The 27998-nt window shown below is 42.8% G+C and overlaps 1 protein-coding gene across 5 annotated transcripts in view; it reads right to left on the bottom strand.

Annotated features, from left to right (window-relative positions):
- The window catches only part of si:ch211-26b3.4 (connector enhancer of kinase suppressor of ras 2), a 554826-nt gene that overhangs the window by 96764 nt on the left and 430064 nt on the right, over positions 1-27998 (bottom strand). For all 5 annotated transcript variants that reach the window (XR_007248946.2, XM_048544970.2, XM_048544968.2 and 2 more), the window contains one exon: positions 4928-4962. Coding sequence is in view for 4 of the 5 variants with exons in the window: in XM_048544970.2 (XP_048400927.1) it covers positions 4928-4962 (35 nt within the window). In the remaining variant the exon portion in view is untranslated. The remainder of the gene's footprint in view (positions 1-4927; positions 4963-27998) is intronic.

Below are 27998 nucleotides of genomic sequence, written 5' to 3' on the forward strand. Positions count from 1 at the left end.
AGCAATGCAGTCCAACAAGGTAATACATTGCAGCCCAATAACATAGTTTCCTTGTACATCTCTGCGCGGGTTGCTCCCAGAATTTAAGACCTGCACTCATCCATCTTGGTGGCAGGACAAGTTGATAAGTCTGTCAAAAGACAGATTAAATACGATCATTGAAGTAACTCCGTGGAGTCCAGCATCTTATCACCAAGTCACACTTGCACAAGACACGGACCCTGGCCAGCTAGCTCAGAGCCAGTACCGAGTATGAGGAGAATCACTGAGACTCCTGTTTATATCTGTCAGCCACGGCTTCTGGATTGGCCCAGGTTAACATCCCCAGTCAAGGATCCCATACTCAACAAGATCCACCTGGCCAACCTGGTTCCAATCAACACAATCCTAGAATTTATAAGCAGGGGAATAAAGTAATGAAGTAAGAACCATTTGGCGAATCTTTATAAATCACTGTTTAGGGCTCCGTTGGACTGCTCAGTTCAAATGTTGGAGCACTATGCGGGATGGCAATGCCTTGTAGAGGCTGCAGAAAACATTACAGCAGGCCAGGCAAAGAAGGGTCCTGACCTGAACCATCAGCTTTCCTGCTCCCCTGATGCTGCCTGGCCTTCTGTGTTCATCCAGCCCCACAATGTGTTATCTCCTGCCTGTGGAAACAGTTTCTCCCTGTCTACGCTATTAGAATCGTGCTTAATGTTGAACACTCCAAATAAATCTCTCAGTAAGCTTCTCTACGTAGCTGACACCGCTCAATTCAAAACCACTCAGATAAATGTTTTCTGCAGTATGGGATTCCTGACTGGGGATATTAACCTGGGCCAATCTTCCAGCCGTGGCTGACAGATATAAACTGGAGTCTCAGTGATTCTCCTCATTCTCTGTACTGGTTCTGAGCTAGCTGGCCAGGGTCCATGTTTGTGCAAGTGTGACTTGGTGATGGGATGCTGGACTCCACAAAGTTACTTCAACGATTGTATCTTATCTGTTTTTTGACAGACTTATCAACTTGTCCTGCCACCAAGATGGATGAGTGCAGGTCTTAAACTGTGGGAGCAACCTGCATAAAGACATGAAAAGAAACTATGTTATTGGGCTGCAATGTATCACCTTATTGGACTGTGTCGCTGTCAGACAGAAATTGGTCCAATTGTGTTCTGATTACATAAACACAACAAAGGTGCTAAAATTTCTCTCCATCAGTTTAGAAGAAATGCAAATCCAGGTTAATGTAAATGATTTTAAGTGGGAAAGGAGCAACAAGAGAAAAAGGGAAGTTGTAAAGTAGAAGCTAAATAAAAACGCTGTCGCTGCGAATCAGAGACTAGAACAAATTCAGATATCCTCAGCAAGTAAACAGTTCAGATAAGACGCATGGGTAACAAGTCCAATAAATAAAGCTAGCCTGGCATTAGATGCAAAGATGTACTGAAATGGGTGATATTGCAATAACTATAACTCACTTGTAGGTCAATGCTCTGTGACACAAATCTACAATACTGATATGTGAGGTGGAAGCAGAGGTTGAATCTCCCTCAAATTTGCCTCAGCAGTTTGATAAAATCCCTCCTTTCCCAAATCCATTATAAAAGTGCATCAAACAGATCAATATCCAATTTCATATAGACTCCTGCTGGTAGTAAGAAAGATGAGCTGTAATCCATAGGTGTTAAACCACTGAAATTCAGGGCTATGGAAATATTTCAGGTTATTTTTATGACTTGTGGTAGATTTTACTAATCAGGACCGAATATGCTCTTCTTAATTAACATCATAACATGATAACGTTTCTCTTAATCCATTTTGCTCCAGGTAGGTTTTGAAGGTGTGTTTCCATGTGACACTTATTTAGCCTGTTTTCAACATATTGTTATAAACTTCATTGACACTGTACAATATTAAGAGGAGGTTCCTTTTGAATTTGCAGGGTAAGTATTTTGAAAGTCAAATCTATTCAAAAAATGGTGTTAAAAGCTTCCAGATCAGGGATGGAAACTTGATGTCCTCTGATAACGCTAAGTAGCAACCCTGCTGGTTGGCTTCTCTCTGTCACCACCTTACGCAAGGCGGCCAATTGAGTGGCGATCTCCTTTCTTCCTTTCAAGAAAGCACGGCAGCAGTCTCAGTTAGAGGGCCTGAGACTTTGGGCAGGCATTTGCTCAACTGGAAAGGTTTACCCTGCTGAGGCAGATAACAGAACCACAGGGTGGCTCAAAACAACGACAACAACAACAAAAATCAAATCATGGCGACGGACATTAGGCCACCATTGTAGAGGGCTTGTGGGGCCTGCTCATTCCGAACTAGAGTGATTAACAAGGAAGTGCCATGTCTTCCCAGCCAGCCACTGGGTTGACCAGCACTATTTGCCTACGGACGAACACGGGGATTAGGGTGAGGCTCTTCGGCCTCTCAAGCTGCTGCTCCATAAAAGTCATAGCTGATCTGATTGTGGCCTTAGCTCCATTTTCGTACTTAACCCCATAATTCTCGCAGGTAAAAGAAAAACCTAGTTCACCCTTCAATATATGCACTGACCTAATCTCCTCAGAATGGAATTCCACAGCGCAATAACCCTCTGAAAGAAAAATAAATCTGCTTATCTCAATTTTAAATGGAGAATGCACCATTTTTAAACTGTGTTTCCTCGTACTAGATTGTTCCATAGGTGGAAACACCCTCTCAGCGGCCACACTGTCAAGTCCCCTCAGGATCTTATGTTTTTCAACACAACCTCTCATTCTTCTAAACTCCAACACAGGCCCGCCCTGGACTACCTCAACTCATAAGATAACCTGCTCATTCGGAAGTCAACTGAGTGTACCTTGTATGGAATGCCTCTAATGCCATTATATCCTTTCTTTAATAAGGACAGCAAAATTGTACATAGTACTCCAGATTTGGCCTCCTCAACACTTCTCTGCTGAGCTGTAGCATAACTTCCCCATTTTTAAACTCATTCCTCCTCTTAAAAAAAAACCACCAGTCCATTTGCCTTTCTAATCACTTGCTGCATCCTGCCTATCAACGTTTTGTGATTCACGGATCACAATTCACGCACCCAGATTTCTTCTCATGGAACAGGTGACCTGGAGTTCAGCAGTCACCCTTCATTCAAATAATATTCTGCTTTTCCACTGTTCCTACTGAAGTGGACAGTTTAATCATTTCCCATATTATACTCCATGTGCCAATTTTTTTTTGCCAACTTTCTTAACCTACATAAGTTCCTCTACAGAGTCATTGGGATGGATTTTCTGAGGAACGGAAATCTCACGCTGGTTGTCGCTCTGTTACTTTCTTTCCATGAGACAAGAGGGCTCTGCATTTCTGAGAGCGGAATCTGCTCAGGGCTCCTCCTGAAACGCAAAGCCGTACTTCCATCTTGTCAGCCCCTGTCAGAGGAAGGCACACCATGCTGCTCTTTCGCAGCAGACAGAACTTGAGTGTCCAGAATCACAGACAGCCACTTGATCAGCTGTTGTCAAACATCAAGTCTGTAAGATAAGGTAGGTGTAGGTGCTCTCGCGGTACAGTGGCACTGTCCCTATCTCTGATCCGGGAGGTCCAGGTTCAAATTTCCCTTGTTCCAGAAATGTATAATAATATCATTGAATAGGCTGATTTAGAAATATCTATGCAGTAAGTGTGTTGTTAAGGAGCATATGTAGCGGGGTAAATACGGTGCCAGGTATATAAGGGTGCAAGCGGTCCCAGGTACATTGGGTGACATGTAGGTCAGCTGCTAGTTGGGCACAGGGTTAGATTCCAGCACGGAAGGTGAAAGATGGATAAGGGTGCCAGGGCACAAGTTAGCAAGGGAGTCAGGTAAGTGATGGAGTATTCAGTGTAGGTCAGGGTGTGAGGGAAATCAGGTCTAACAAAGGAGGGTTCTTACTGGTTCGACTGGGGGAATGTGCTGGTGGAGGTCTGTCAAGTCCACAGCAAGGATAGGAGGAGATGGAGCAAGGAAAAGGAAGGGTGCAGGCAAAGTGGGTCTGATCGAGAACAGGTCCGAATGGGTCCGTTTGGGTTCAAAGTGGATGAAGAAGGGTCGGGTCCCGGGGCTGTGCGGGCAGGGTCTGGGAGTTTTCTGGGGTCGAAGCTCGGTGAAGTCAGTGTGGGATTTTTCCTGGTCTACAAGCAGCGCTGTAGAAGTATCCAACTCCTCCACAAAGAAGACCTCACATCCATTCAGAGACCTGTGAGGGCTTGTGAGGGTTGTACACCTTACCATCCATTGACAAACCTGCTGCACCAAGTCCAGTCAAAGTCTGCCATCTTCATTAACATACATAGATATATTTGTGCATTTGTTTAGATAAAATGCCAATCTCTCTCCAGAGATTAGGCAGGCCAAAACCTCCCTCTCCCACTAGTTGCACTCACCCGTCTATTCATTCTTCACAATATGGCCAAGGAGGCAAATGCCTATAGAAGTCTCCTTGCTCTTGCTCTCAGCTGATTTCCCCCCGAGTTGCGGTCAGCAGAGGCAGGGGTTTCGTGGTAGTGCAAGGACGGGTCCCTGATCAACGTTCCACCTCTCTGCCTGTGCAGGGCTCAGTTGTCCCAGCCTGACTGCTGACTTAGCTTAAAGCCGTGTGGTATGACCTTTGGCGCTGTCTGCTGTTGGCATGTTTAGATTGTCCACTTCATTTTAATGGAGAGTGCCCCTGGGCAACAAAGCTCAGGACACACATATGCTTTGAGGTCTTGCCAACCTTTCTGCCAGGGCACTTTCACCTTGCTTAGACTTCAGTGCAACCCCTCACTCAAACAGAAGCCTTCAAACAATAAAAGGGTCAGGTTTTACCTAATTTACTATCTCTTCTGTGGCATACATTCACCGTCCACATCCAGGTGATTCTTTTACACTTTGAACAAGCAATCATATTTCAAGAAACGTAATCAGAAAGAAAAGATTTACCTTTCAGTCTCCCCAACAATAGAATCCCCTGCTCGCTGCAAACAACAGAAGATGGAAAGAGGAAAGAAAAAGCTGTGTTAAAGTCTTTAACAGAAATGAAACAAGCCCCTTTTCCCATTATTAAAACATTCAGCAAGTGTGCTCCAACATACCTGAAACGTGAGATCATAAACTCCAACAGGTATGAACAGCGGCTACTATAGAGGAGCAAGCTGAAACAACTCAGTAATGTGATAAATACTTGTCTGCAAGATCTAAAGGCTTACGCTTGCCTCACTGCCGCTGATGACACCTAAACCCACTGACAGCAGGTTTCATCTGCTTTTAGTCAGAAGTTCATGCGTTGGAGGCTTGTAGTGTTTTCCCCACCCACAGTTTTGTTTTTCAAACTTGTGAGACACAGACATTACCAGATGCTCTTGCTTTTGGTTCTACATCCAGGTTAGCTGATATGCCACTTGTGGAAACTAAAAGAAAATGTACTAATGGACACCCAGATTACACTTTCACAACAGGATGTTCGGATTCTCTGGTACAGTTCCTCCATTTCCTCATTGTCGGGAAAACTGGTCATTCTTTCTTGTTGACACAAAAGTTCTCTCTCTCCCTCTCCAGTCTTACAATTACCCAATGGATGAATGTCCTGCTCATGAGAGTCCAAAATAGACTCCAGGAGCTGTCTGTCTAATCTTGTTTCTTGGGGAGAAGAATGTCTTTGCTCGAACTTCTTTTGTGACTTTTACCTCTCTTAATGCTTATTCCAGGGAAGTTTCTTGTAAGAATGTTTCTCTAACCAAGTAAAGATGGAAAGCTAACTGAACAGTTACTGAGCAGCACCAATCATGCAAATTTTGAGCTAACAAGTTACTTAGAACCAGTATAACTGAATGTATAAAACAAAATAAACTTACTGAACCAAATGGTAGAAATATGTTTCAATTCATACAGAAGGCTGATCTGAGAGTATTTCATTCAAGATATTTAAGAAATCCAAATGAGGGACTACCTTGGAGATAGCAAGAACTGCAATTGTTGGAGTCAGAGTCAATACAATGTGGAGCTGGTGGAACTCAGCAGGCCAGGCAGCATCAGAGGAACAGGAAAGATATTTTTAAAAAGGCCATCCAACCTGTCGACAGATAAATCTTCTCCTGTTAAAATTATGGACAGAAAAATTGACCATTTGTATGACATTAGTAGTTTCTAGGCTACTAATGTGTTTCTTATATAACAAATATGAAAGTATTAAGGAGAGGTAAAGGGCCATTGGACATGCTGAACCTCATTTCTTTTTGACAGGATGTTATAGATAATTCCATGATCTCCGCGTCCAGGTGGGAGTCATGTCCTTAGAGAGGGAGGATTGGAGACTTGAGGCTGTGGTACAGTCTTACCTCAAACTGCCCTCCTTTTGAGCACAGCCTGGTGGCAGCTCAGGATTATGCCATGAGATCATTTCTCACCTTAGCATAAACCACAATTTTTGCATATCACTAATGAGTTTGCAGCATTTTATGTAATCCCGAGGAGAGCGAAGCTACATCTTCTTGATGACTTGTCAGTGTAAAACTGTTAATGGCTGGACACGTTGAAAAGAGTGAGAGAGCTCAACTGAATTTCATGAGCTGAATGTGACATAACATATACCATAGAACATTGAGTAAAATTCTAGATGCAGTAAACACAATAATTATAGATGCTTAAAACTTTTCACCCAATGTGGTAAAGAGCCAATTCTGCACAAAATGTATACCAAAAAACTTGAAGAGTAATTTCCACATTTTTTGACTACTTGTTAGAAGAGAGTTATGAGTTACTTTTCATTTCTTCCGAAAATGTTTATTTATTTCTCTTGATTAAGGTCTGTAAGGTCAGCTTCTTTTTAATTGTTTCATGGACTGTGGGTATTGCTGACTGGGACAACATTTATTCACCCCCACCCTCCTTCACTGCCCTCAAAGAGTATGGTGGTGAGCTGCCTTCTTGAACCACTGAAGTCCTTTTTAGTGAGGGTAGGTCCACAATATTGTTGGGGATGGAGGTCCAGGATTTTGACCCAGCAACACTGAAGCAACGGCGATATATTTCCAAGTCAGGATGGGGAGAGGATTGTAGGGAAGCTTGGAAATGTCACGTTTCCATGTATCTGCTGCCCTTATTCTTCTAGATGCAAATGGTTGTGGCACTGTCTCAGGAGTCTTGGTGCATTTCTGCACAACGGCTTCCAGATGGTATGCATTGCTGCTACTGTGCATCAGTGGTGGAGGGGGTGAATGTTTGTTGTTGTCATGCTGATCAAACAGTCAACAATGGTGTCAAGGTTTTCGAGTGTGGTTGGAGCTACACTCATCCAGACAGGGTGGGATGAAGTCCATCATGCAGCTGACTTTGCCTTGTTGACAACAAGGCTTTAGGGAGCCAGTAGGTGATTTACTCAGTACAGGATACCTAGCTTGTGAACTGCTCTGGTAGCCACAGTTCACACAGTTAGCCCTGTTCAGTTTCAGGTTAGATTGGACAGATTTGCTGCACCGATGTTTGAATGGCATATTACAACCACCTCAATAACACAACCCTCATACTTACGGACATTCTTGACGCTGCCAAGATGATTAACCAAATCCTCATTAATAAACAGATCATTTTCATCTTTAACTCAAAATTTGAATCAAGTTCAAAATAACAGTTCAAAAGGATTGTTCCTTCACCTCAATAATTATAATGTGGGATATCAGCATCTGTAATTATCCATAATGCACTACATCAGTGGGTGCCATTTACAACTAGGCAAAAGGGAGGAGGGAGAGATTTCAAACACATTACTCCATAAGAACACAACAACGTCATTTTAATAGAGATAGTAGGAACTGCCGATGCTGGAGAATCTGAGATAACAGGGTGCGAAGCTGGATGAACACAGCAGGCCAAGCAGCATCAGAGGAGCAGGAAAGTTTAATGTTTTGGGTCGAGACCCTTCTTTCCTGCTCCTCTGATGCTGCTTGGCCCAATGTCATTTTAATGACATGGTCATTAAATGGTCTTGAAGTTGTACCAAGAGTTTTTAGTGTAGTTTCCTTGTGTAGGATGTGATTTAAGAACACTTTATCAGTTAATAAATAACCGCACGATTATTAGTAATGTTGTATTTGTGAATATATATTCCTGGAACAGAGTAAACAGCTAATTGAAGCACAGGTTTTGTGACAAAGCCACAACAGAAGTTGATCAATATGTCCACCCTAGCTCTCACAACAGATCAGAACTGGATGTTCCCCATTCGAAACAATGTTTTACACTTACAGTGTCTTAATGTAACTGAACATCATACGACACCTTGAAGTGTTACAAGATGGAAATTTGGCAACCAGCAACATTAGGAGGTCTGAGACTACTTGACCAAAAGCTTGGTCAAAGAGACAGCTTTTAAGATGTCTTAAAGAAAGGTAGAAAGTTGGAAAGATTTCAGGCGGACAGCCTGCAACTTAAGGCACAGTTTTCAGTTATGGAGTGATGGAAGTTGATCCAGAATTGGCAGGACACAGAGATCATGGGAGGTGATCACGGAGCTAGGTCGGAGCTAAGTCGTGGAGGGATCTGAAGTCAAGAGTGAGGATCTTAAAATCAAAGGCGAGGATCTTAAAATCAAGGATGAGGATCTTAAAATCAAGGGCTAGGATTTTAAAATCAAGGCCTTGCTTAAACAGGAGCCAATGTAAGTCAGCAGGTGCAGAGGTGAATGGCTTTTGGGGCAAGTTAGTACATGTTTTCAAAATTGTGAATGAGTCCAGGCTTTCCAGGGAATAGAATAAGCATACTGGCAAAGAGTACACTCAAATAGTCAGGTTTAGAGATAACAAAAGAATGAGGTAGATATAATAAAAGAATGAGGTCAGGCTGAATTTGGGTAATATTACAGAGGTGGAAGCCAGTGTTCTTAGTGGATGTGGCAGGAAACTCTCCTGGGAGTCAAATGTAGCACATTCAAGCAGTCTGTAATTGTAGTGTAATTTCTTAGATTCTAAACAAAAACCGCAACATTCACACTCCAGAAGGTGGCAATTGTCCTGGTCACTCTGATCAACTATCAATGGGTTGATCCAAAACTTTTTAGTGCAATAGATGGTTTCACACCCATGATTTTCAGTGTGACAGACAGACGGGGCAGATTCCCACTCTTTCAGCATGAGATTGACAAGCTGACATGCGAGTTATAGAAGGATGGAACTGAAACGAAACATGCCGATGGGCTCACAGTTCACTCATTCAGAAGGGCCGTCTGACTGTGGTGACCAGATGTCCCACTTTGGCCTGGACAGTCCAAGCTCTCCACAGAGCCCTGACAGTTTCCTCCAGATGCTGTTAGTGGGGGTTTTGTGATGGTGATGCCATTGAATGTCAAGGGGTGGTGGTTAGATTCTGTCTTGTTGGAGATGATCTTTGCCTGACACAGTCTCACAATTAACATGCCAAATGGTCATCTGGGTGAAAGAGTGAGAGGAAACAATCTCTGGGGTCATTGCAGTGCAATTGGATATTTACTGGGATGGAACTTGGGACGGTAGTGATAGCAGAGTGAATCTGATTGGCTGAATAGCCATCTTCACCTCTGTGATCCCTGCAATAAAAGTGCTCAAAAATCAATCGCCACAGTAACCACAGTGAAATGAAGCTACGATTTTTCGTTAACTGATTATATATTGAATAATAATTTAAATGTGCTTTGTTTGCTGTAATAATGGACAAGTTAACAAATTTCACGCCAACAGTTTCTGCACAGCAGTGTAGCTCACAATTAACTACCTACTAAATGCAGGTGAATTTTTAATTTGCTTCCTTTCATGAATGATATTTCTCTCAAGGTACAAACCCTTAAAAAGGTAAATAGCTGCTTCACACATTTGGGAAAATAATTACCTTTTCCAAGCATTGAACTGAACGTTGCTCCCGTGTCAAATTGAACTGATGAAAAATCATTTGGGACCCAAATGGGGAAGGGAAACGTTGATTCCTGTGCCTGGATTTATGTGCTATGCTCTTCATAGAATCCCGATAGTGTTGAAGCAGGCCATTCAGCCCATCAAGTCCACAATGACCCACCCCTCTACCCTCTCCGTAATCCTGCATTTCCCATAGCCAATCCACCTAACCTGCACATCTTTGGAATGTGGGACAAATCATAAGCACCCTGAGGAAACACACATAGACATGGGGAGAATGTGTAAAATCCATCGAACCCAGACATCAGTGCTTTAATGTCCTTCCCTGATTTAAATGTCAGCTCTGCAGATGGTCGAAACAAAACACTTGCACAAATTCATGACAGAATTGGAAACTTGATGGAAGAAAGGAATCACTCTTTTGTGTTTGTGTGTACAAAACAAAATGTTCAATTCATGTGAAAAGAACTGGGTTATTTAATGCCTTGTTTTTGCCGCACCTCTAGTTACAAGTACTGACATCATCGACAGGAACTGAAACCCCTCCTTGTTATGAATGGAATTAATGACACCATAGTTCAACTTCTTTAAAGGTTAGACTTCATGAGTTTTCCACTGAGACCAACTTCATCAATTGTTTCTGAACTCTTCCATTGCGCCTAATAGCTTGAACTTGCACATCCTCATCATTCAGTCCGTCATGTCTGTCACAAAATTCTGTGATAAACCTTGAATGTGGAGCCCAGTGTCACTTTATTTTGCAGGTACAGTGGATGGAGTTGAATGCAGGTTGGTGTGATGAACCTGAATCTGGCTCGGGTGTCAAATCCCCCCCAAAAAATCAGCTCCAATTCTAGATTTCCGCATTTAAATGCAGTGTGCTAGGCTATGGATGGGCAATACTGTCGGGAGATTGAGGTGTGGGTGGGCGGAGGTGTGTTGTCAATTTCAAACAGCCATTCACTCAATTACAGCAACCCTGCGATGGCTTTTGGAGTCTAAGTTTGGGTCCAAAAAGCTTTCCGGGACACAGCAGCGCAACCCAGGCGAAACCCGTGGTGCTTTTGATGTGACAGAGAACAAGCACAGGTATCCTCTAACGGCTTGGTAACTGTTGGTTAAAAGGTTTCATCACAGTGGTCGCACGAGCTTTATGGCCACAGGGGTGTTGTTTTGTGCTTCGCATGTCTCATCTGCATCCTGCAGCTCAGATCTATCAGAACAGCGCTGACTGCCACTTACGTTGGATGCCATCAGGACCTCCTGTGGCACAGACAGGCAACAGTTTACTAACTCTACAAGAGCTGGGTGAGGGGCTGGTGGGAATCAGCAGCAGGTGAGCTTTAACCCAGACACAGCACCGACAGGGAGAGGACAGGCTTCCCTTGACCTGACAGAACAGCAGTCTCTCGCGAGGTACCGGCCAGCTGGACAAAGGCCTGCTGCAGTGAACCTGGTAGCCGTGCCACCAACAGTGGTCAATGTGTCTCTAGCATCCTTCTTACCCTTTCCCCTCCGACCCCTTCCAGTGCTCTGAATGAAACTAGTAATCAGTGGAGCGCAAAATGTATTAGGTACACACAGCTTGTGAGTTTTGAGAAGATTTGTAGCTCAGGTTGAGGTTCTGGATGTGAGTTTGCTCGCTGAGCTGGAAGGTTAGTTTTCAGACGTTTCATCACCATTCTAGGTAACATCATCAGTGAGCCTCTGATGAAGTGCTGGTGTTATGTCCCGCTTTCTATTTATCTGGTTAGGTTTCCTTGGGTTGGTGATGTCATTTCCTGTTCTTTTTCTCAGGGGATGGTAGATTGGCTCCAAGTCAATGTGTTTGTTGATGGAGTTCCGGTTGGAATGCCATGCTTCTAGGAATTCTCATGCGTGTCTCTGTTTGGCTTGTCCTAGGATGGATGTGTTGTCCCAATCAAAGTGGTGTCCTTCCTTATCTGTATGTAAGGATACGAGTGATAGTGGGTCACGTCGTTTTGTGGCTAGTTGATGTTCATGTATCCTGGTGGCTAGCTTTCTGCCAGTTTGTCCAATGTAGTGTTTGTCACAGTTCTTGCAAGGTATTTTGTAGATGACGTTCGTTTTATTTGTTGTCTGTATAGGGTCTTTTAAGTTCATTAGCTGCTGTTTTAGTGTGTTGGTGGGTTTGTGGGCTACCCTGATGCCAAGAGGTCCGAGTAGTCTGGCAGTCATTTCGGAAATGTCTTTGATGTAGGGGAGCGTGGTTATGGTTTCTGAGCCCGTTTTGTCTGTTTGTTTGGGTTTGTTGCTGAGAAATTGGCGAACTGTGTTCATAGGGTACCCATTCTTTTTGAATACGCTGTATAGGTGATTTTCCTCTGCTCTGCGTAGTTCCTCTGTGCTGCAGTGTGTGGTGGCTCGTTGGAATAATGTTCTAATGCAGCTTCGTTTGTGGGTGTTGGGATGGTTGCTCCTGTAGTTCAGTATTTGGTCCGTATGTGTTGTTTTCCTGTAGACGCTGGTTTGAAGTTCCCCATTGGCTGTTCGCTCGACTGTGACATCTAGGAATGGCAGTTTGTTGTTATTTTCCTCCTCTTTTGTGAATGTTATGCCAGTAAAGGGTATTATTGATGGTCTTGAAGGTTTCCTCTAATTTGTTTTGTTTAGTGATGACAAAGGTGTCATCCACATAGCGGACCCAAGGAAACCTAAGCAGATAAATAGAAAGCGGGACATAACACCAGCGCTTCGTCGGAGGCTCACTGATGATGTTACCTAGAATGGTGATGAAACATCTGAAAACTAACCTTCCCGCTCAGCGAGCAAACTCACATCCAGAACACACAGCTTGTTTGCTGGGTCGGCAATTGTGCCGCCCTTTCCCTGGTGCCGCAGTTCTGGTAGCTACAGGCCAAAAGACGCCGTCTATCCCCCCAACTCCACACCCGCCCCCAAATAAAAACTCCTCTATAAACAACTATCGCAAAGGTGTCCTGCAAATTACCAAGCATCCCTTTCACAACCCACATTACTCAGGACTTGAAGCAAGTTACAAAGCCTCTTCCCAGGCTGATAATTTAAAAAATATACGGGCACTGCAGAAAAGTAGCAGAAGGAAATTGTACTTAAGTTACTCAGAAATAAAATGCCAACTAGCTGATTTAAGATGGGGAATGCGAGGGAATGCAAATGCAGACTGGGATGGGTATATTTACATGTTTAGGTACGGGGAACGGTATGCCAAAGTAGGCCTGAGAAAGAAAAGTGGGAGATGGGCATCGAAATGTAATTGCTTTTACCTTTCTTGCGCTGGTCTGGTCATTAACACTTTGTGCTGAATACACAAGCACGGCATCTCTGCTCCTGGCCACCTTAGTAACCAGTAGCAACACACTTTATGTGCATCCAACTCAGATCCCCTTAGGCAACCTCTGCATTCTTTGTCCTATCACGCACAGCCCCACCCTCAGTTGTCCAGACTCTAAGTTTTGAAAAACCCTCTGAAACCTCTTGTTTCTCACACTTCTCCAAAAGGCACTTTTTAAAAATTTAACGATGTGATTAAGCTTTTTATCATCAATCCTAAAGCTACATGCTGATCTTCAGTTTATACTCCTGCAAAACGCCTTGGACAACCTTTCATTAAGGTAACAATGCTTTCTGAATACAAATTGCTTCATGAAAAGTACTTGCTGTCACATACTTAGAATCATAGAGTCATTCAGGATGGAAACAGGCCCTTGACAGTCCAACCAGCCCATGCTGACCATAATCCCAAACTTAACTAGACTCACTTGCCCACATGCCCCCCAAACATTTCTTATTAATGAACTATCAAAATGTCTTCTAAATGTTGTAGCCGTACCTGCATCTACCACTTCCTCTGAAAGGGTATGAAAGCAAACACGAGATGGGAGTGAGCACATTAACTGAGTGTTAGGCGGAGACTGCGGTACAGGAGAGTTGGTTTGGGGAGGGAGTGGGGGTAGCGCTCAGACTGAGGAGCTGGATGACTGCAGAGATTTCAGGTTAAGGCTGCATCTGCAGGAGCTCATTGTGAGGGAACAGACAGCAACAAGGTCAGAGTGAGAGCCTGGAGAGTGTCAGTCTCTGGGCTAAGTGAGACACGAAGAGAAGAACAGATAGCAGAGAAACATAGGCATCAGCTTTAAAAGGACACAGATAGAGATTGAGATGGCATGTCAGGTGCTACGTGGAATAGAAAAAGTTAATCCTGTGTCATTACTTGAAGCTTAATCATGACTGTAAGACATGGAAACAAATTGGTCCAAACAAGTTCCACAACAGACATCAGGATCAGGAATCATGCCTTCACACAGAATGACTTGTAGAAGAGAGCATTGGAGGGCAAAACTGGGTTCATTCAAGGGGCAATTAGATACCGAGATGAAAGGGTTACAGATTTCACAGGAAAGATGAGTCAAAGGAATAGTGTGCTTCCTCAACTGAATGTTACTTTGTGAAAGCACCTGAAAAAAAAGGCTTTTTTGTAACTCCTAGGAGTGTCATGGTTCAGCTTTCTCGCAGGATTAAAAGTATTTACTAAAATATGATCTCCTGCCTTTCTTGCAGCCTTGGATTGAATACAGGAGAAATCAATGTGGCCTCACCCTGCAAAGACTGTTTACAGCATCGAGGACGATACCAATTACCTGCAAGTTGCTAAGCAACCCGGCATGGTGGAAGTGTAGCCACCCTTGACTTTACTACGCTGATGCGACTAGCACAATCCTCCCACATGTTTAAATCTCCGCTTTACATAATCTAACGTGGCTCGCAATTTGAAATTGATGACCAATTCGAGGCTGCTGAGTAAACATGTGACTGGGAATACAGGCTTGAATACTGCTGTTTCGGGGACTACCAGATCTGCCTTTGACCCACTTGTGTCACAGCCCTCTCTTTTTCTCCGAGATTGGCAGAGGTTTCAATCCCTTTATAACAGCCGAAGGAAATCGGACGAATTCACCAAATGCTTGCTTGCTGAAAGTGCAGCAACAGTAAGCTTCAGTCAACGGAGGGATACATTGCATAGAATCCCTGCAATGCAGAAAGAGGCCATTTGATCCATCAAGTCCCCACTGGCCCTCCAACGAGCATCCCACCCCGACTCAGCATCCCTCCATCCTACCCCTGTAAACCTGCTTTGAGCATAGTTCACCCATCTAACCTGCACATGACAGACAATGTTAGCTTGGCTAATCCACCCAACCTGCACATCTTTGCAAACACTACATTGGACAAATTGGCAGAAAGCTAGCCACCAGGATACATGAACATCAACTAGCCACAAAATGACATGGCCCACTATCACTCGTATCCTTACATACAGATGAGGAAGGACACCACTTTGATTGGGACAACACATCATCCTAGGACAAGCCAAACAGAGACACGCACGAGAATTCCTAGAAGCATGGCATTCCAACCGGAACTCCATCAACAAACACATTGATTTGGAGCCAATCTACCATCCCCTGAGAAAAAGAACAGGAAATGACATCACTGACGCAGGAAATGACATCACCAACCCAAGGAAACCTAACCAGATAAATAGAAAGCAGGACATAACACCAGCGCTTCGTCGGTGGTATCGAAACGTCTGAAAACTAACCTTCCAGCTCAGCGAGCAAACTCACATCCAGCATCTTTGCAATGTGGGAGAAAACCCACACAGACATGGGGAGAACATGAAAACTTATCTTTAAAAGACATGGATAAATATCCATGTTCAAAACGCTAGCGTGGCCTCATATGGAATACTGTGGGCAGTTCTGGTCGCCCCATTACAGGAAGGATGTGCAAGCGTTGGAAAAGGTGCAGAGGACATTTACCAGGATGTTGCCTGGTCTGGAGTGCAGGCCCTATGAAGAAAGGCTGAGGGACTTGGGTCTGTTCTCATTGGAGAGAAGGAGGCAAAGAGGGGATTTAATAGAGGCATACAAGATGGTCAGAGGAGTAGATAGGGTGGACAGTGAGAGTCTTTTTCAGAGGATGATGATTTCAGCTTGTACAAGGGGGCATAGCTACAAATTGAGGGGTGATAGATTTAAGACAGATGTCAGAAGCAGGTTCTTTACTCAGAGAGTGGTAAGGGCGTGGACTGCCCTGCCTGCCAATGTAGTTAACGCAGCCACATTAGGGGCATTTAAACAGTCCTTGGATAAGCGTATGAATGATGTTGGGATAGTGTAGGGGGAGGGGCTTAGATTAGCTCACAGGTCAGCGCAACATCGAGGGCTGAAGGGCCTGTTCTGCGCTGTATTGTTCTATGTTCTGTATGTTCTACGCAGACGGTCACCTGAGGCTGGAATTGAACGCGGGTCCCTGGTGCTGTGAGGCAGCAGTGCTAACCACTGAGCCAATGTACCACTGAACAAAACAAAAGGAAGGACATTTCAGATGTTGAATTCCCTAAGTGAGCAATTATTAGAAGTTCAGTTGTGCAGAGCGTAAATTTCCTTGTGGATCATCTTGGGCTTCCTAAGGTGGCACAAGGTCAGAAAATTGCCTCAAAAGTCTTGCTGAGTCTCTTAATAACAGATTATTGAATCACGCAGCTACAGCTGGCCTCAGTATCTCTGATCAAACCTAAAGTTAGAGCTATCTGACTGTCTTCAATGAACCCTGGTCCCCCCCATTTGCGACTGTCCCCTGATTCGCGACTCCCAACCTAGGGAACACATCCCAACTGCATCAACCATGTTGAGCCTCGCTGCAATTTTATACATTTCAATCAGATTCCCTCTCATCCTTCCAAACTCAAGTGAACACAGGCCCAGTTGAACAAATTGCTCCTTGTAGAATAGTCTACCATCCCCAGCATCAGTTTAATGAACTGTGCTGCACTTCTTCTATGCCAAGTGCATCCTTCCTTAGGTGTGGAGACCAAAACAGCACACAATACTCCAGCTGTGGTCTCACCAAGGCCCTTTATATCTCAGCAAGACATCCCTACTTCTGAACTCAAATCCTCTTGCTATGAAGGTCAACATACCATTTACCTTCCTGCTTGGTTGCTGCACCTGATTGGCTACTTTCATTGGCTGCTGTAAATCATCTCGGAAAATTAAAAATTAAAACATTTTAGAACGGGTTATTTAAAAATTTTGTTGGAAAAACTCAGCAGATTTGACAGCATTTGTGGAGAGAAATCAGAGATAACGTTTTGGGGCAAGTGACCCTTTCTCAGAACTCAAACCAAAATTCTAACTCTCATTTCTCTCCAAACTTGCTGCCAGACCTGCTGAGCTTTTCCAGCAATTTCTGTTTATGTTTCTGATTTGCAGCATCCATAGTTCTTTCAGTTTCTACAAATTTCATTGCTGACGAGATTTAATATATTAAAGGAGATAATTATTTAAGTAGAAAACAAAAACAGGAAATGTTGGTGGAACTCAGCAGGTCTGGCAGCATCTATGGGGAGAGAAATGTTTTCTCATTGTACCAGAAATGTTAACTCTGTTTATCTCTCTCCAAAGACGCTGCCACAGTTTCTCCTGAATTTTCTATCTTTATTTCAAATTTCCAGCATCTGCAGTATTTTGTTTTTATTTGATTGTTAAAATACACAGTACTTGCTGGTCAGAGATAATGGGAACTGCAGATGCTGGAGAATCCGAGATAACAAAGTGTGAAGCTGGATGAACACAGCAGGCCAAGCAGCATCTTAGGAGCACAAAAGGTGACGTTTCGGGCCTAGACCCTTCATCAGAGAGGGGAATGGGGAGAGGGTTCTGAAATAAATAGGAAGAGAGGGAGAGGCGGATGCTGGTAGCTATTTTAAAATACAATGCCATGATTCTGAATACTGAGAGGCTGAATTACTGTAATAGTTAATTATTTAACTGTTAAGTGTCAGACACAAACCAATACTACAATTTTACAGTAGTGTACCTCACTTAATGTACTGTAAAATGGCATATAATTAGCTTATGTGGGGCGGCATGGTGGCGTGGTTAATTGCAGGTTCAGTTCCACCCTTGGGTGACTGTCTGCATGGAGTCTGCACATTCTCCACGTGTCCTCGTAAGTTTCCTGCGGGTGGTCCAGTTTCCTCCCACAGTCCAAAGATGCACAGGCTAGATCGATCAGCCGTGCTAAATTTCCTGTAGTGTTCAGGGGTGTGTGGATTAGGTGGGTTACAGGTGGATGTGTCTGTGTGGGATGCTCTGAGGGTTGGTGTGGACTTGCTGGGCTGAAGAGCCTGTTTCCACACAGTAGGGATTCTATCCGGTCATAATGGGAACTGCAGATGCTGGAGAATCCAAGATAACAAAGTGTGGAGCTGGATGAACACAGCAGGCCAAGCAGCTCCTGAGATGCTGCTTGGCCTGCGGGATTCTATCCTATTTATTCCTCAATGCTTCATGCAAAGCCTTCTTCAACAACAACATGGAAAAATGCCCCAAGGTGCTTTTACTTTGTAGTGACAATCAGCAGCTGTTAACAGTTTGTTGCAGATGCTCCACAGTTTTTGAAGGAGGCTTTAACTAAGCCAGTCATTTCAGCAGAATAGAATACAATAGAATAGAATTTCATGGTGGCTATTTTTGACCTGGCACCAACAACAGATAACCTAGTTTATATTGCCCTCTGATTGAGCTTGGGGATTCACAAGTCACTACAAACAACCAGATTTACATTTTCAAATCACTTCTTGCTGGCATTCATTCACACAACACTGAAGGACATCCTTCACAACCACTGAGATCCCATCACAGTGTAGTTCCTGAAGTAATGAAATCAAGACAGTGCCAGCAACTGGTGCTCAGTTAATCTCACAAACAGCAAATGGCCAGATCATATCTGTAATTAGTTGAGGAAGTAAATACAGGCTAAGCCTCTCCGTGGGTAAATCCCTTGTTCTTTAAATAGTCCTGCGAGATTTTTTCTGTTTACCTGAAAGGGTAGACAGATCCTCAACTTAACGTCACATTTGACGTAACCTGTCAATGAAGCAATGCTCCCTCAGTACTGCACTGGCAAGTTGGCCTCAATTTCATGCTCCAGTTATTGGAGTGCAATTTCTTTTTACACAGAGAGTGGTTGATATGTGGAATGAACTTCCAGAGGAAGTGATGGATGTGGGCACAGTTACAATATTTAAAAGGCATTTGGATAAGTACGTCAATACGAAATATTTGAAGGGATATGGGCCATGCACAGGTAGGTGGGACTAGGTTAGTTTGGAGTTATGGTTGGCATGGACTGGTTGAGCTGAAAGGTCTGTTACAGTGCTCTATGGCTTCATGATTCTCTGTCAATCGAGTGGGATTATCCCTACTTGCCATTCAGCCGTGATTGGTTACTGGCACCAAACTAGATGTGTGTAGAATACTGTCCATCATCATTGTTCTTTAAATGTCTTGGGCATCCAATTTGAGGGGATTCCCCAACTCAAATTGGTAAAAGATTGCAAGCAATTTAAATATGTTTTGTCACATTTCCACTGAGGGCTGCAGGGAACATGAAACTGCTGGCAAAATGCAAACAGAGACTGTGAGCAACAGGAAGGGGAGCGTGCGGGCAAGTCATGAAATCAGGCCAAATTTTTGTGGCTTTTGGAGCTGTTAGCAGGGCCTGTATACCAAAGACACCTTCCACAGTTACAGCACAGCAGCAATGCTTGGCAGGGGGCAGGAGGCAGCTCCTATGCTATGGAAATGGCCACAGGATGTGGGATCAGACACAAAGGAAAATGACACACATTAAGAAGGAATCCATCTCAGTCTATAAAACCATACTATTTGTCGAGGAGAAATGGCCTAAGCATGTTGTAGCTTCATTGCAATTCATGTTAAATCCTGACTCGATTTTAAGGGCTGCCATTGGCTGTGCGGTCACACTTCATGCAATTTACAGATGAAGGCTTCAACAGAACAAGGGAAATGATGCTCTATCCATGAGATTGTCAAGATAATGTCACATTCATTCCTTAGAAATCTGTCAGAGGAATGGGCGCAATATAAAGAATGGTAAAGAATGATTTTTAAATAAAGCGTATCTGCTGCAAATGCCCTTGAGCAGGAAGTTGATAATGTTGATTATTATCATGTTCTTACTCCTCAAAGCAAAAAGAACCAGAAAGGCTGAGTGCCTCTCTCTTGCTACCCTGCTAACTGTTCCCCGTTCTGCTGCTGAAACCCCGACTGTCCCTGTGACAACCCTAACCCTAACTTTGCCAGTTGGAGAGGGTACCGGGGAGACCACATTTGGCATACTGCAAATAGTTTCGATGTCCTTACTTAAAAAAAAGATATCAATCCATTTGAAGCACTTGACAGAAGTTTCTGATTCCTGTGATGGGGAGGTTATTTTCTGAGGAAGGTTTGGACGAACATCCGCTTTGGAGTTTAGGAAAATGGAAGGCTTTCTTATTGAAACATACTAAAAACCTGAAGGGGTAAGACAGGGTGGAACGTGAAAGGATGTTTTCTCTCATGGGAGGGAATAGAACTAGGAAATATAATTGACACATAAACGGTGGACCATGTAAGACGGAAATGAGGGCAACTTTTCTCCGAGAGTGGAGAAGGCAAGGTTCGTAAATATAATTAATTGTAGTGAATATAAATAATTTTCTTGCCCAGCGTGGGTACCAGGAGTAGGCAGGAATGTGGTGTTGTAGATTGGCCATGATGTTATTGAATACTGGGTTAGACACAACAGGCCAAATGGCTTATTCTGACTCTTACTTTGTAAGTTCATGTCACACCATCAAAGGTCTTTACATCTAAAACCACTGTAATACGCAGGATACACAGTCATATCATGAAACACAGGATCAGTCATTATATATACGTATCTGTCACTATGTATATTCTTCTTGAACTTATACCTCAAGATCACTTCTCAGCTCGCATAATAAATGGTTCAGAAAGATGTGAACTGCAGGGAAGAGTCAAAACTGTTAAGGAAGGACAGTGTGCTTACCATCACATTTATACTGTAAGTGTAAGGAGTGTGGATATATTGGGTTATAGAACCTACACAAACTCTGTATCAAATCCAACGAGCTCTTACACTTCTCACTCACCTTTCTCACTCACTCCAACACAGGTTTACAGACAACCATTGTGCATCTAATTACCACTGTCCTGTTCACTCATCATCCTAGATGCTTGCTAATTTGAACGAGCTCCTGGTCCCCAAAATAGTTCAATTGTAGAATTCTTATCCTAACATTGAAACCTCTCCATAGCAATGCCCAGCCCTACTTCTGTGACTTCTGTCAACTTTGCAATCCTCTCCAACAACTGTGTTGCTCCGAATCTGCCCACTTGTGCATCTCCATTTCTACTTATCATTTACATAATTCATGCCTTCAACTGTCTAGGTAAGAAGTTATGCAAATCCCTCCTTAAAACATTCCACCTCTCTCTCTCTTTCTCTCTCTCTCATTTCCTCCAATGGCCTGCTTTGACCACACTTTGGTCAGCATTCCAAAATATTTCCTTCTTTACTCAGTGTCACTTTTTGGTTGATTACGCTTTTTAACCACACTGTTTAACCATGTGAAAGTTGCAATGATAAAGTGAACACAAGTTGTTGCTACTAGTCTGCTGCATGGGAATACTATTGGAAAGGTGTGCCATACAGCTGGCACTTTTACATGAGTTTTTTTTCTGCCTTTATCAGAGAGGCAGAAACCCATTCAGGATAAGTGGCACATCACTCCATCCTATAGCCTATTTCACCATTGCCTATAAGCCTGAGAATCCTGGAGGATGAAGTTGAGGAAACATGAGGAGGCAGAAGCTGCTGAATGAGAACTTGGGGGTGACAAATGGCACTGCCATAAGAGGAACAGGAATCTGTTCCCCAGACTGCCACCTGATGTGCCATTAATGACTCTTTATTTTGGGAGGTACAGCAGTGTAATTCATCAGAGGGCTTTGTCAGAATGTCAGAGCAGCTAGCCAGCTTGGTAAAAGGCAATAGGGATCAATGAGGGTCTTGAAGAACAACAATGAGGTAAAAAGTTGAAGAGCTTATGACGGGGAATTCTGAAATGTTGGCTACATCAATCAACAAGGTAGCTACTTATTTAATTAGCAGGGATAAACACACATCAGCTGACATTGCGATTCATTCCATATCAGTCAGGATGGAGCCAGGTCAGAACTGTTGAGAAAGTGAGTGAGATGTCAGCAGGCAATGCTGTCTCAATGATGCAGATGCTTTCAGCTTTCTAACTGGCTCGCTACTGATAGACAATAACAAAGATGTCAGTTGTGTTAATTATTACCAGATAGCAGATGTGTTAAAGGCCTGAAAATAAGGTCACAGGCATAGTGGTAAGCTTGGGGAGACTGACCAGGATTACTGGCTATTTCCTTGGCATGCCTTCTCTCATCTCCTGATCCAATCAGCTTCTGCCACTTCTTTGAACGTTTTAAGATCAATTCCCCTCTTGCACTTAAATTTGACTTTTTAACTAACATAGCGCTTTGTATTGGAGTGTTTGTCTGTTAGATTTTCTCTGTCTTCCAGAACAAACTATGAAAGCTTACATTGTGTGAGTTCCCTTTTCATGTTGCCTTTTTCTCAGTTTCAGTTTTTGTAAGTGTTTCATTTAAAGTTGGCCTTCCTGCAAAGTGGGAGGCAGCATTTGCTATTTTAAGTTGCACTATCATTATGCAATGATAAATGAAAGTTCACCAACAAATAAGCCCTTTCAAAAAAAAGGATCAAAGCTTTTTATAATGATGATTCCAAAACAGAACATAACAGTCAACATTTACCGCCAAACTTTAAATTCAAAAGGCCGTGCAAACTAGTAAGGGATTGACAAGTGGATATATTTTCCTTTGAAGGAACAAAGGTGAACAGGACATGACAGAGGTGTTTCAAATTATTACAGATTTTAATAGATTAAATGTTCTTAATTGGAGGAAGAGCATAACTAGATAGTTGCCAAGAGATTCAATAAGAACTCTGGAGAAAATTCTTTCTCTAAAGAATGGTAAATCATGTGGAACTTACTACCACAATGTATGGTTTAAGAGAATAGTATTGATGTGATTTGGGAGAATATTAGTTAAGTGACTGAGGTAAAAAGGAATGGAGCATCATTCTCCAGCATCTGCAGTTCCCGTTATCTCTGGAGCATCACAATAGTGGGTTTAGCTGAAGAAAGATGAAAGCAACTTCAAGTGTTATGCTGCACAGGCTGGTTGGGCCAAATGACCTTTTTCTGTGACTTCTATCCTATTTCTAAATTACAACTCTGCCCTTTAAAAGTTCCAATTAAATTCATACTTAGAGTCACACTTCTCAGCTGGAGAATAGAGCACTGTGTGATATCATGCTCAATGGACAGGGAATCAAGCATGCTCTTCTTAATTTGTCCACTTTGTTTTACTTATTTGACATTATTGACGAGACAAAGGTATTTTAGACCGATCGAATTGCTGTGAGGAATTGGCACAGATCCAGAAAATGGGCCATTGCCAAATATTCTGGATCTCCCTTCGCTCTGCACTATGGTTTTGTACTCAAGTCTTTGGAGTAGTTTTTGAATTCACAACTTTCTGATTCCAGAGCCAATTCTGTTTCAGAGCTGCGCTACCCACTGAGCTACAGCTGATGCATTGGATGTAGCCTACACTGAGACTGGTTGCCCTGCAATATCAGTAAAGATGACCTCCTTCGATATTTTCTTCTTTTTTAACAGCTCCACATTTTAAGGGCACCAGTGAATTGCTGAGGACTGAATCAAATTGCTATGAATGTGGTCATCAATTGTCTCCAATTTGCCTATTCTTGAAAGGGCTTGACCACACTCGCAAGAAGCACAGTCTTGGTTCTTTCCAAAACAAAAGTCAACTTTTTCATAAGCAAAGCAACTTTGGTGATCCTAAACTAGAAGTTTGAAACAATGTGTATCCTTGTCCCATGTGCAGGTCAAGGCATAAATGCACCACTATGGTAAGTAAGAATATTTTATTAATTTGCACGATGTGGAAAATAATGAGCAAACTGGCTTCCATTGCTTATACAGAGCTCTCCTGGGAAATTGCTGGCGAGCAACCATCTTAAACTATCGCCGGCGATTCAATACAACTATCAATGAATGCTGGACAACATCACAGGGTGGTAAGTGCCAATCATTGATTTGAGACTGGAGTCACATATGGGTCAGACCAGGTGAGAGAAGGCCAGTGCGTTGAGTTTTTATTGCAATACACAGCCTCACGATCACCTCATGGTCAGCCCCATCATCCATTCCAGTTGCCTGCCACTTCAACACATCATCGTGTTCCCTGGCCAACATCTCTGCCTCAGGCTTGCTGCAGTGTTCCAGCGAAGCTCGGTACATGCTGGAAGAACAACACCTCATTTTCCACTTGGGAGCCATCCAGCCTTCCAGGCTCAATATTAAGTTCAACAATTTCAGGGTTTGACGCACTTTCTCCCATGTCTTTACCCCAACTTCCATATTCCAGGCCTTGGTATCACATGGTCCACTACTACACACAACCTGTTGTTAGCCACTAATAGTCCCCATTAGTAGCTATTCATTCTCTGAGACTGACCATTATCCAATCCTTTTACTGTCCAACTGTTCATCTCTCTCTTGGGCTTTATCCCCACTGATGGTTTATCTTACTCCCTCCCCCTACTCTATCTTCTGCATGAAAACCAATTTTTTTCCAGCTACCATCAGTTCAGAAGAAGGGTCACTGGGCGTGAACTATTAATTCTGATTTCTCCTCACAGATGCTGGCAGACCTGCTGAGCATTTCCAGCACTTTGTTTTTGTTAAACTTTAAAAGCTTTATAAATATAAGCACTCTGTGAACAAACTCCAGCCTCTACTGGTAGACTAGTAAAATACAGCCTCAGTTTATAACAAATAGGCATGAAGAACAGTAGAATTTATGATGCTTGTGGGCTATACTTTTTTGGCAGAATTAATTTGGGAGACAAAATGTTGTTCTTGCTGTTACCTTGGAACGGTCAGTGATTACCAAGCCCAAATCCTGCCCATGAGAAGGCTGAAGGCATCATTCAGTTAAGAATCTGACATCTCAGCTGACTACCTGACAGTGAAACAAGTTTTAACAGGAGCAGAAAAGCAAGGTGCCCTTCATTGCATAGAATTTATGCTGAAGAGTAAGTCAACCAAAACTTCTGACTGCCTCCATCCTGATGCTTTGTTCAATTCAGCACAGGACTGGAGTGCTCTTACTCCCTTTGGAGTTCATTTTCTCTGACAGAGTGAAGAAATATCAACATTGGCAAGCACTGTGTTACTGCTGCATTGTTAAGAAGTTGAAATTTTGCCTCCCGAATCAGGGTTAACCTGGAGCTACGACAAATGGCTGAAATGGAAGGGGACGGGTCTAGAAATTCTGATTTTCGCCGACTATTCCTACCACCCACCATTTTTGTTTTTGGAATTCAGGATGAAGCATATACAGGTGGTGGAACATGTTGGACAATTACTTAAGCACGTAGAAAGAGACACTTACAGACACTGATGCCAGGTGGTAAAGTTAAGGTATCCTTTCTCTTTTGAAAAAAATATGAAGGTGAATTAAGATTGACTTGCGGACCCAGATTTGTCAAACAGGAATGGACACCCCATTTTTATCCTGATCTAACAATAAGTGGTCTTAATCCTCAAACATTTCCACATAGCCTATGTGAATTCAAACACCAACTAACTTCCCCAAGATAATTTCCACGTGGGTAATTTCTGCAGAGGCCTTTACATTGGGATACACAAGTCCAGGCAAAACTATTGCAACAGCTGATTTCCTATCAGAAAATCTGGGCTCTGGAGTTTGCTCGCATCAACAGATTGTCAGATGTTTAAAAGCTATTTATTTTCATTTTCCTTCATGTCCCACTCATCCCACCCCATGGCCTCCCCCACTTCTCTTTCATATCTCTACTGATCCTGTTGTTTCTTCCAAATGGTTTTATGAATGCTGGGCTGAACCCCAAGAAAGGTCTATACACACAGCACAACAGGGGACTGCTAAAGCAGCTTTTCTATTACCAATGTTTCAATTACCTTGTAAAAATGCTTTGCAAACGTTTTTGTTTATTTGAATAAGGATAAGAAGTGTGAAGTGGATGAAAATGTTTAACTTTGATATGATAAATATCTGTGGCTTCATATCCCATGAATAAAAAAAAACAAGCTTTTCTGTGAAAAAAATCTAACTAATCATTGTTAAGTATGATTACTGAAGAAGGGTCACCGGACTCAAAACATTAACTCTGATTTCCCTCCACAGCTTTCCACAGCTGAGCTTTCCTGGTAAATTGGAATCACAGAATCCCTACAGTGTGGAAGCAGGCCATGTGGCCCATCAAGTCCACACTGGCCCTCTGAACAGCACCACACCCGGACCCATCCCCTAAAGCTAACCCTGTAATGTTGTATCTTCCACGGGCAATCCACCCAACCTGCATATCTGTGGGAGGAAACTGGCGTACCCCACAGGAAAACTCACGCACACATGGGAAGAACATGTAAACTCCAAACAGCCAGTCACCTGAGGGTGGAATTGAAGCCAGGACCCTGGCACTGTGAGGCAGCAGGCTAGGCACTGAGCCACTGTACTCCCCAACTTCTCTTCTTGTTTTTGTTAAATCATTATTAAGGCTTCATTTGACTGCTCAATTACATTTATTAGTTGCTGTGTTATAATTATGGATCATTATCATGTCATTTACTTAGCAGGTACCTGAGAGGCAGAGATTAACACAATGTTAATACAGAGCATGACTTAGCAGACCACTGTTCAAGCACGGAATTTAGTTTAATTACAATGGACTGATAGTGATCTCCAAGATTATGATAATGACACAATAGAGATGTAGGAGAAGTTGTTTCCAATTGCAGGCAAAAATTATGAACCATAAGTCATGAACCATAAATGTAACATGATATTACTAGAATATGGAATTCAGAAGAAATTTCAGAGTATTTTCATTCGTAAGAATTAATTTTTAATTACAGCTCAGAACAACAGAGATTATGCAATCCATCCTCTGAATCAGGAAGCTTACATCCCACTTCCGAATCTCAACTAACGCTCCACTACCACTACTGAAGGAATGAAGCATTTTTCAGTGCGCTACCTCTGACTGAGACTTTAAACAGAGCCCATTCTATCCTATTAGGGGACAGAGAAAATCATATTGTGCTGTTCAGAAAATGAACAGATCTCTCTGAGAATATTCATCCTTCAGCTAACAGCTAAAGAACAGATGATCTGATCAATACTTCACTGTTCCGTATGTTACTTGCTGTGCACAACTAGTTCTGTTTCCTACAAAAGTGGTACATTTTACATATAACTATTGCGGAAGACATGACAGAAATACGCATGGATCTTTTCTCTCTTCCAGCATACGTGGACGAAACCTTTGATTTTGTCACATTAAACCTGGAGGCAGTACCTCATGCACATAAAGTGCTGTCACAAACGGGTCATGTTTGCTCTCTTGGAAAAGGGGTTTGACTGTTGACCATATGGACTAGAAACTTTCCACCATAAATGTCGTCCAACTTATTTTACCAACATCGAAGAGACAGAATCTTCTACCCCAAGGAGAAGAATGGTCTTTATACCGTTATTTTTAAATGTTTCTCGATACTCCTCGAATTGCCAGAGTGGCTCCTTTAACTAGAAATATGATCCATCCCTTCGCAGAACTCTTTTGTATTCAGTTAAATATTTATTTATTGCGGCTAAAGAGCTTCAGCCATTGAACGTTTAACTTGAACAGCACGATAGTTAGAAACATACCTAATGTCAGTTTCGATGTTTATAACATGAACACAATAGTTTTGCAGTTCTATTAAAGAACGGCTGCAAAGCTCATTGCCTGTGATTAATTAATGTTGATCTTGTATATTAAAATTAAATTGACCTATTGAACCGTTTCAATGCAATCAATTTTCATGCTGGCAGGAAGTTGGGTTGGACAGTGTTTACTGTTAGGAGCTGACAGTACTGGAAGCCTGTTGTCCTCAAGAGCCTCTGAGAAGCTCTGCATCAATAATGGACAGCGTCAATTTAATTCAGGGGCCTCACGTGCCTATCACATGAAACTGTGGATAATTCCGGGATTAGCAGCAGTCAATAAAATCAATTTGCATCTGCTCAATGCCTTCAAAG

Source organism: Stegostoma tigrinum, chromosome 15, assembly GCF_030684315.1.
Source record: "Stegostoma tigrinum isolate sSteTig4 chromosome 15, sSteTig4.hap1, whole genome shotgun sequence".
In the NCBI taxonomy this organism is placed as follows: domain Eukaryota; kingdom Metazoa; phylum Chordata; class Chondrichthyes; order Orectolobiformes; family Stegostomatidae; genus Stegostoma; species Stegostoma tigrinum.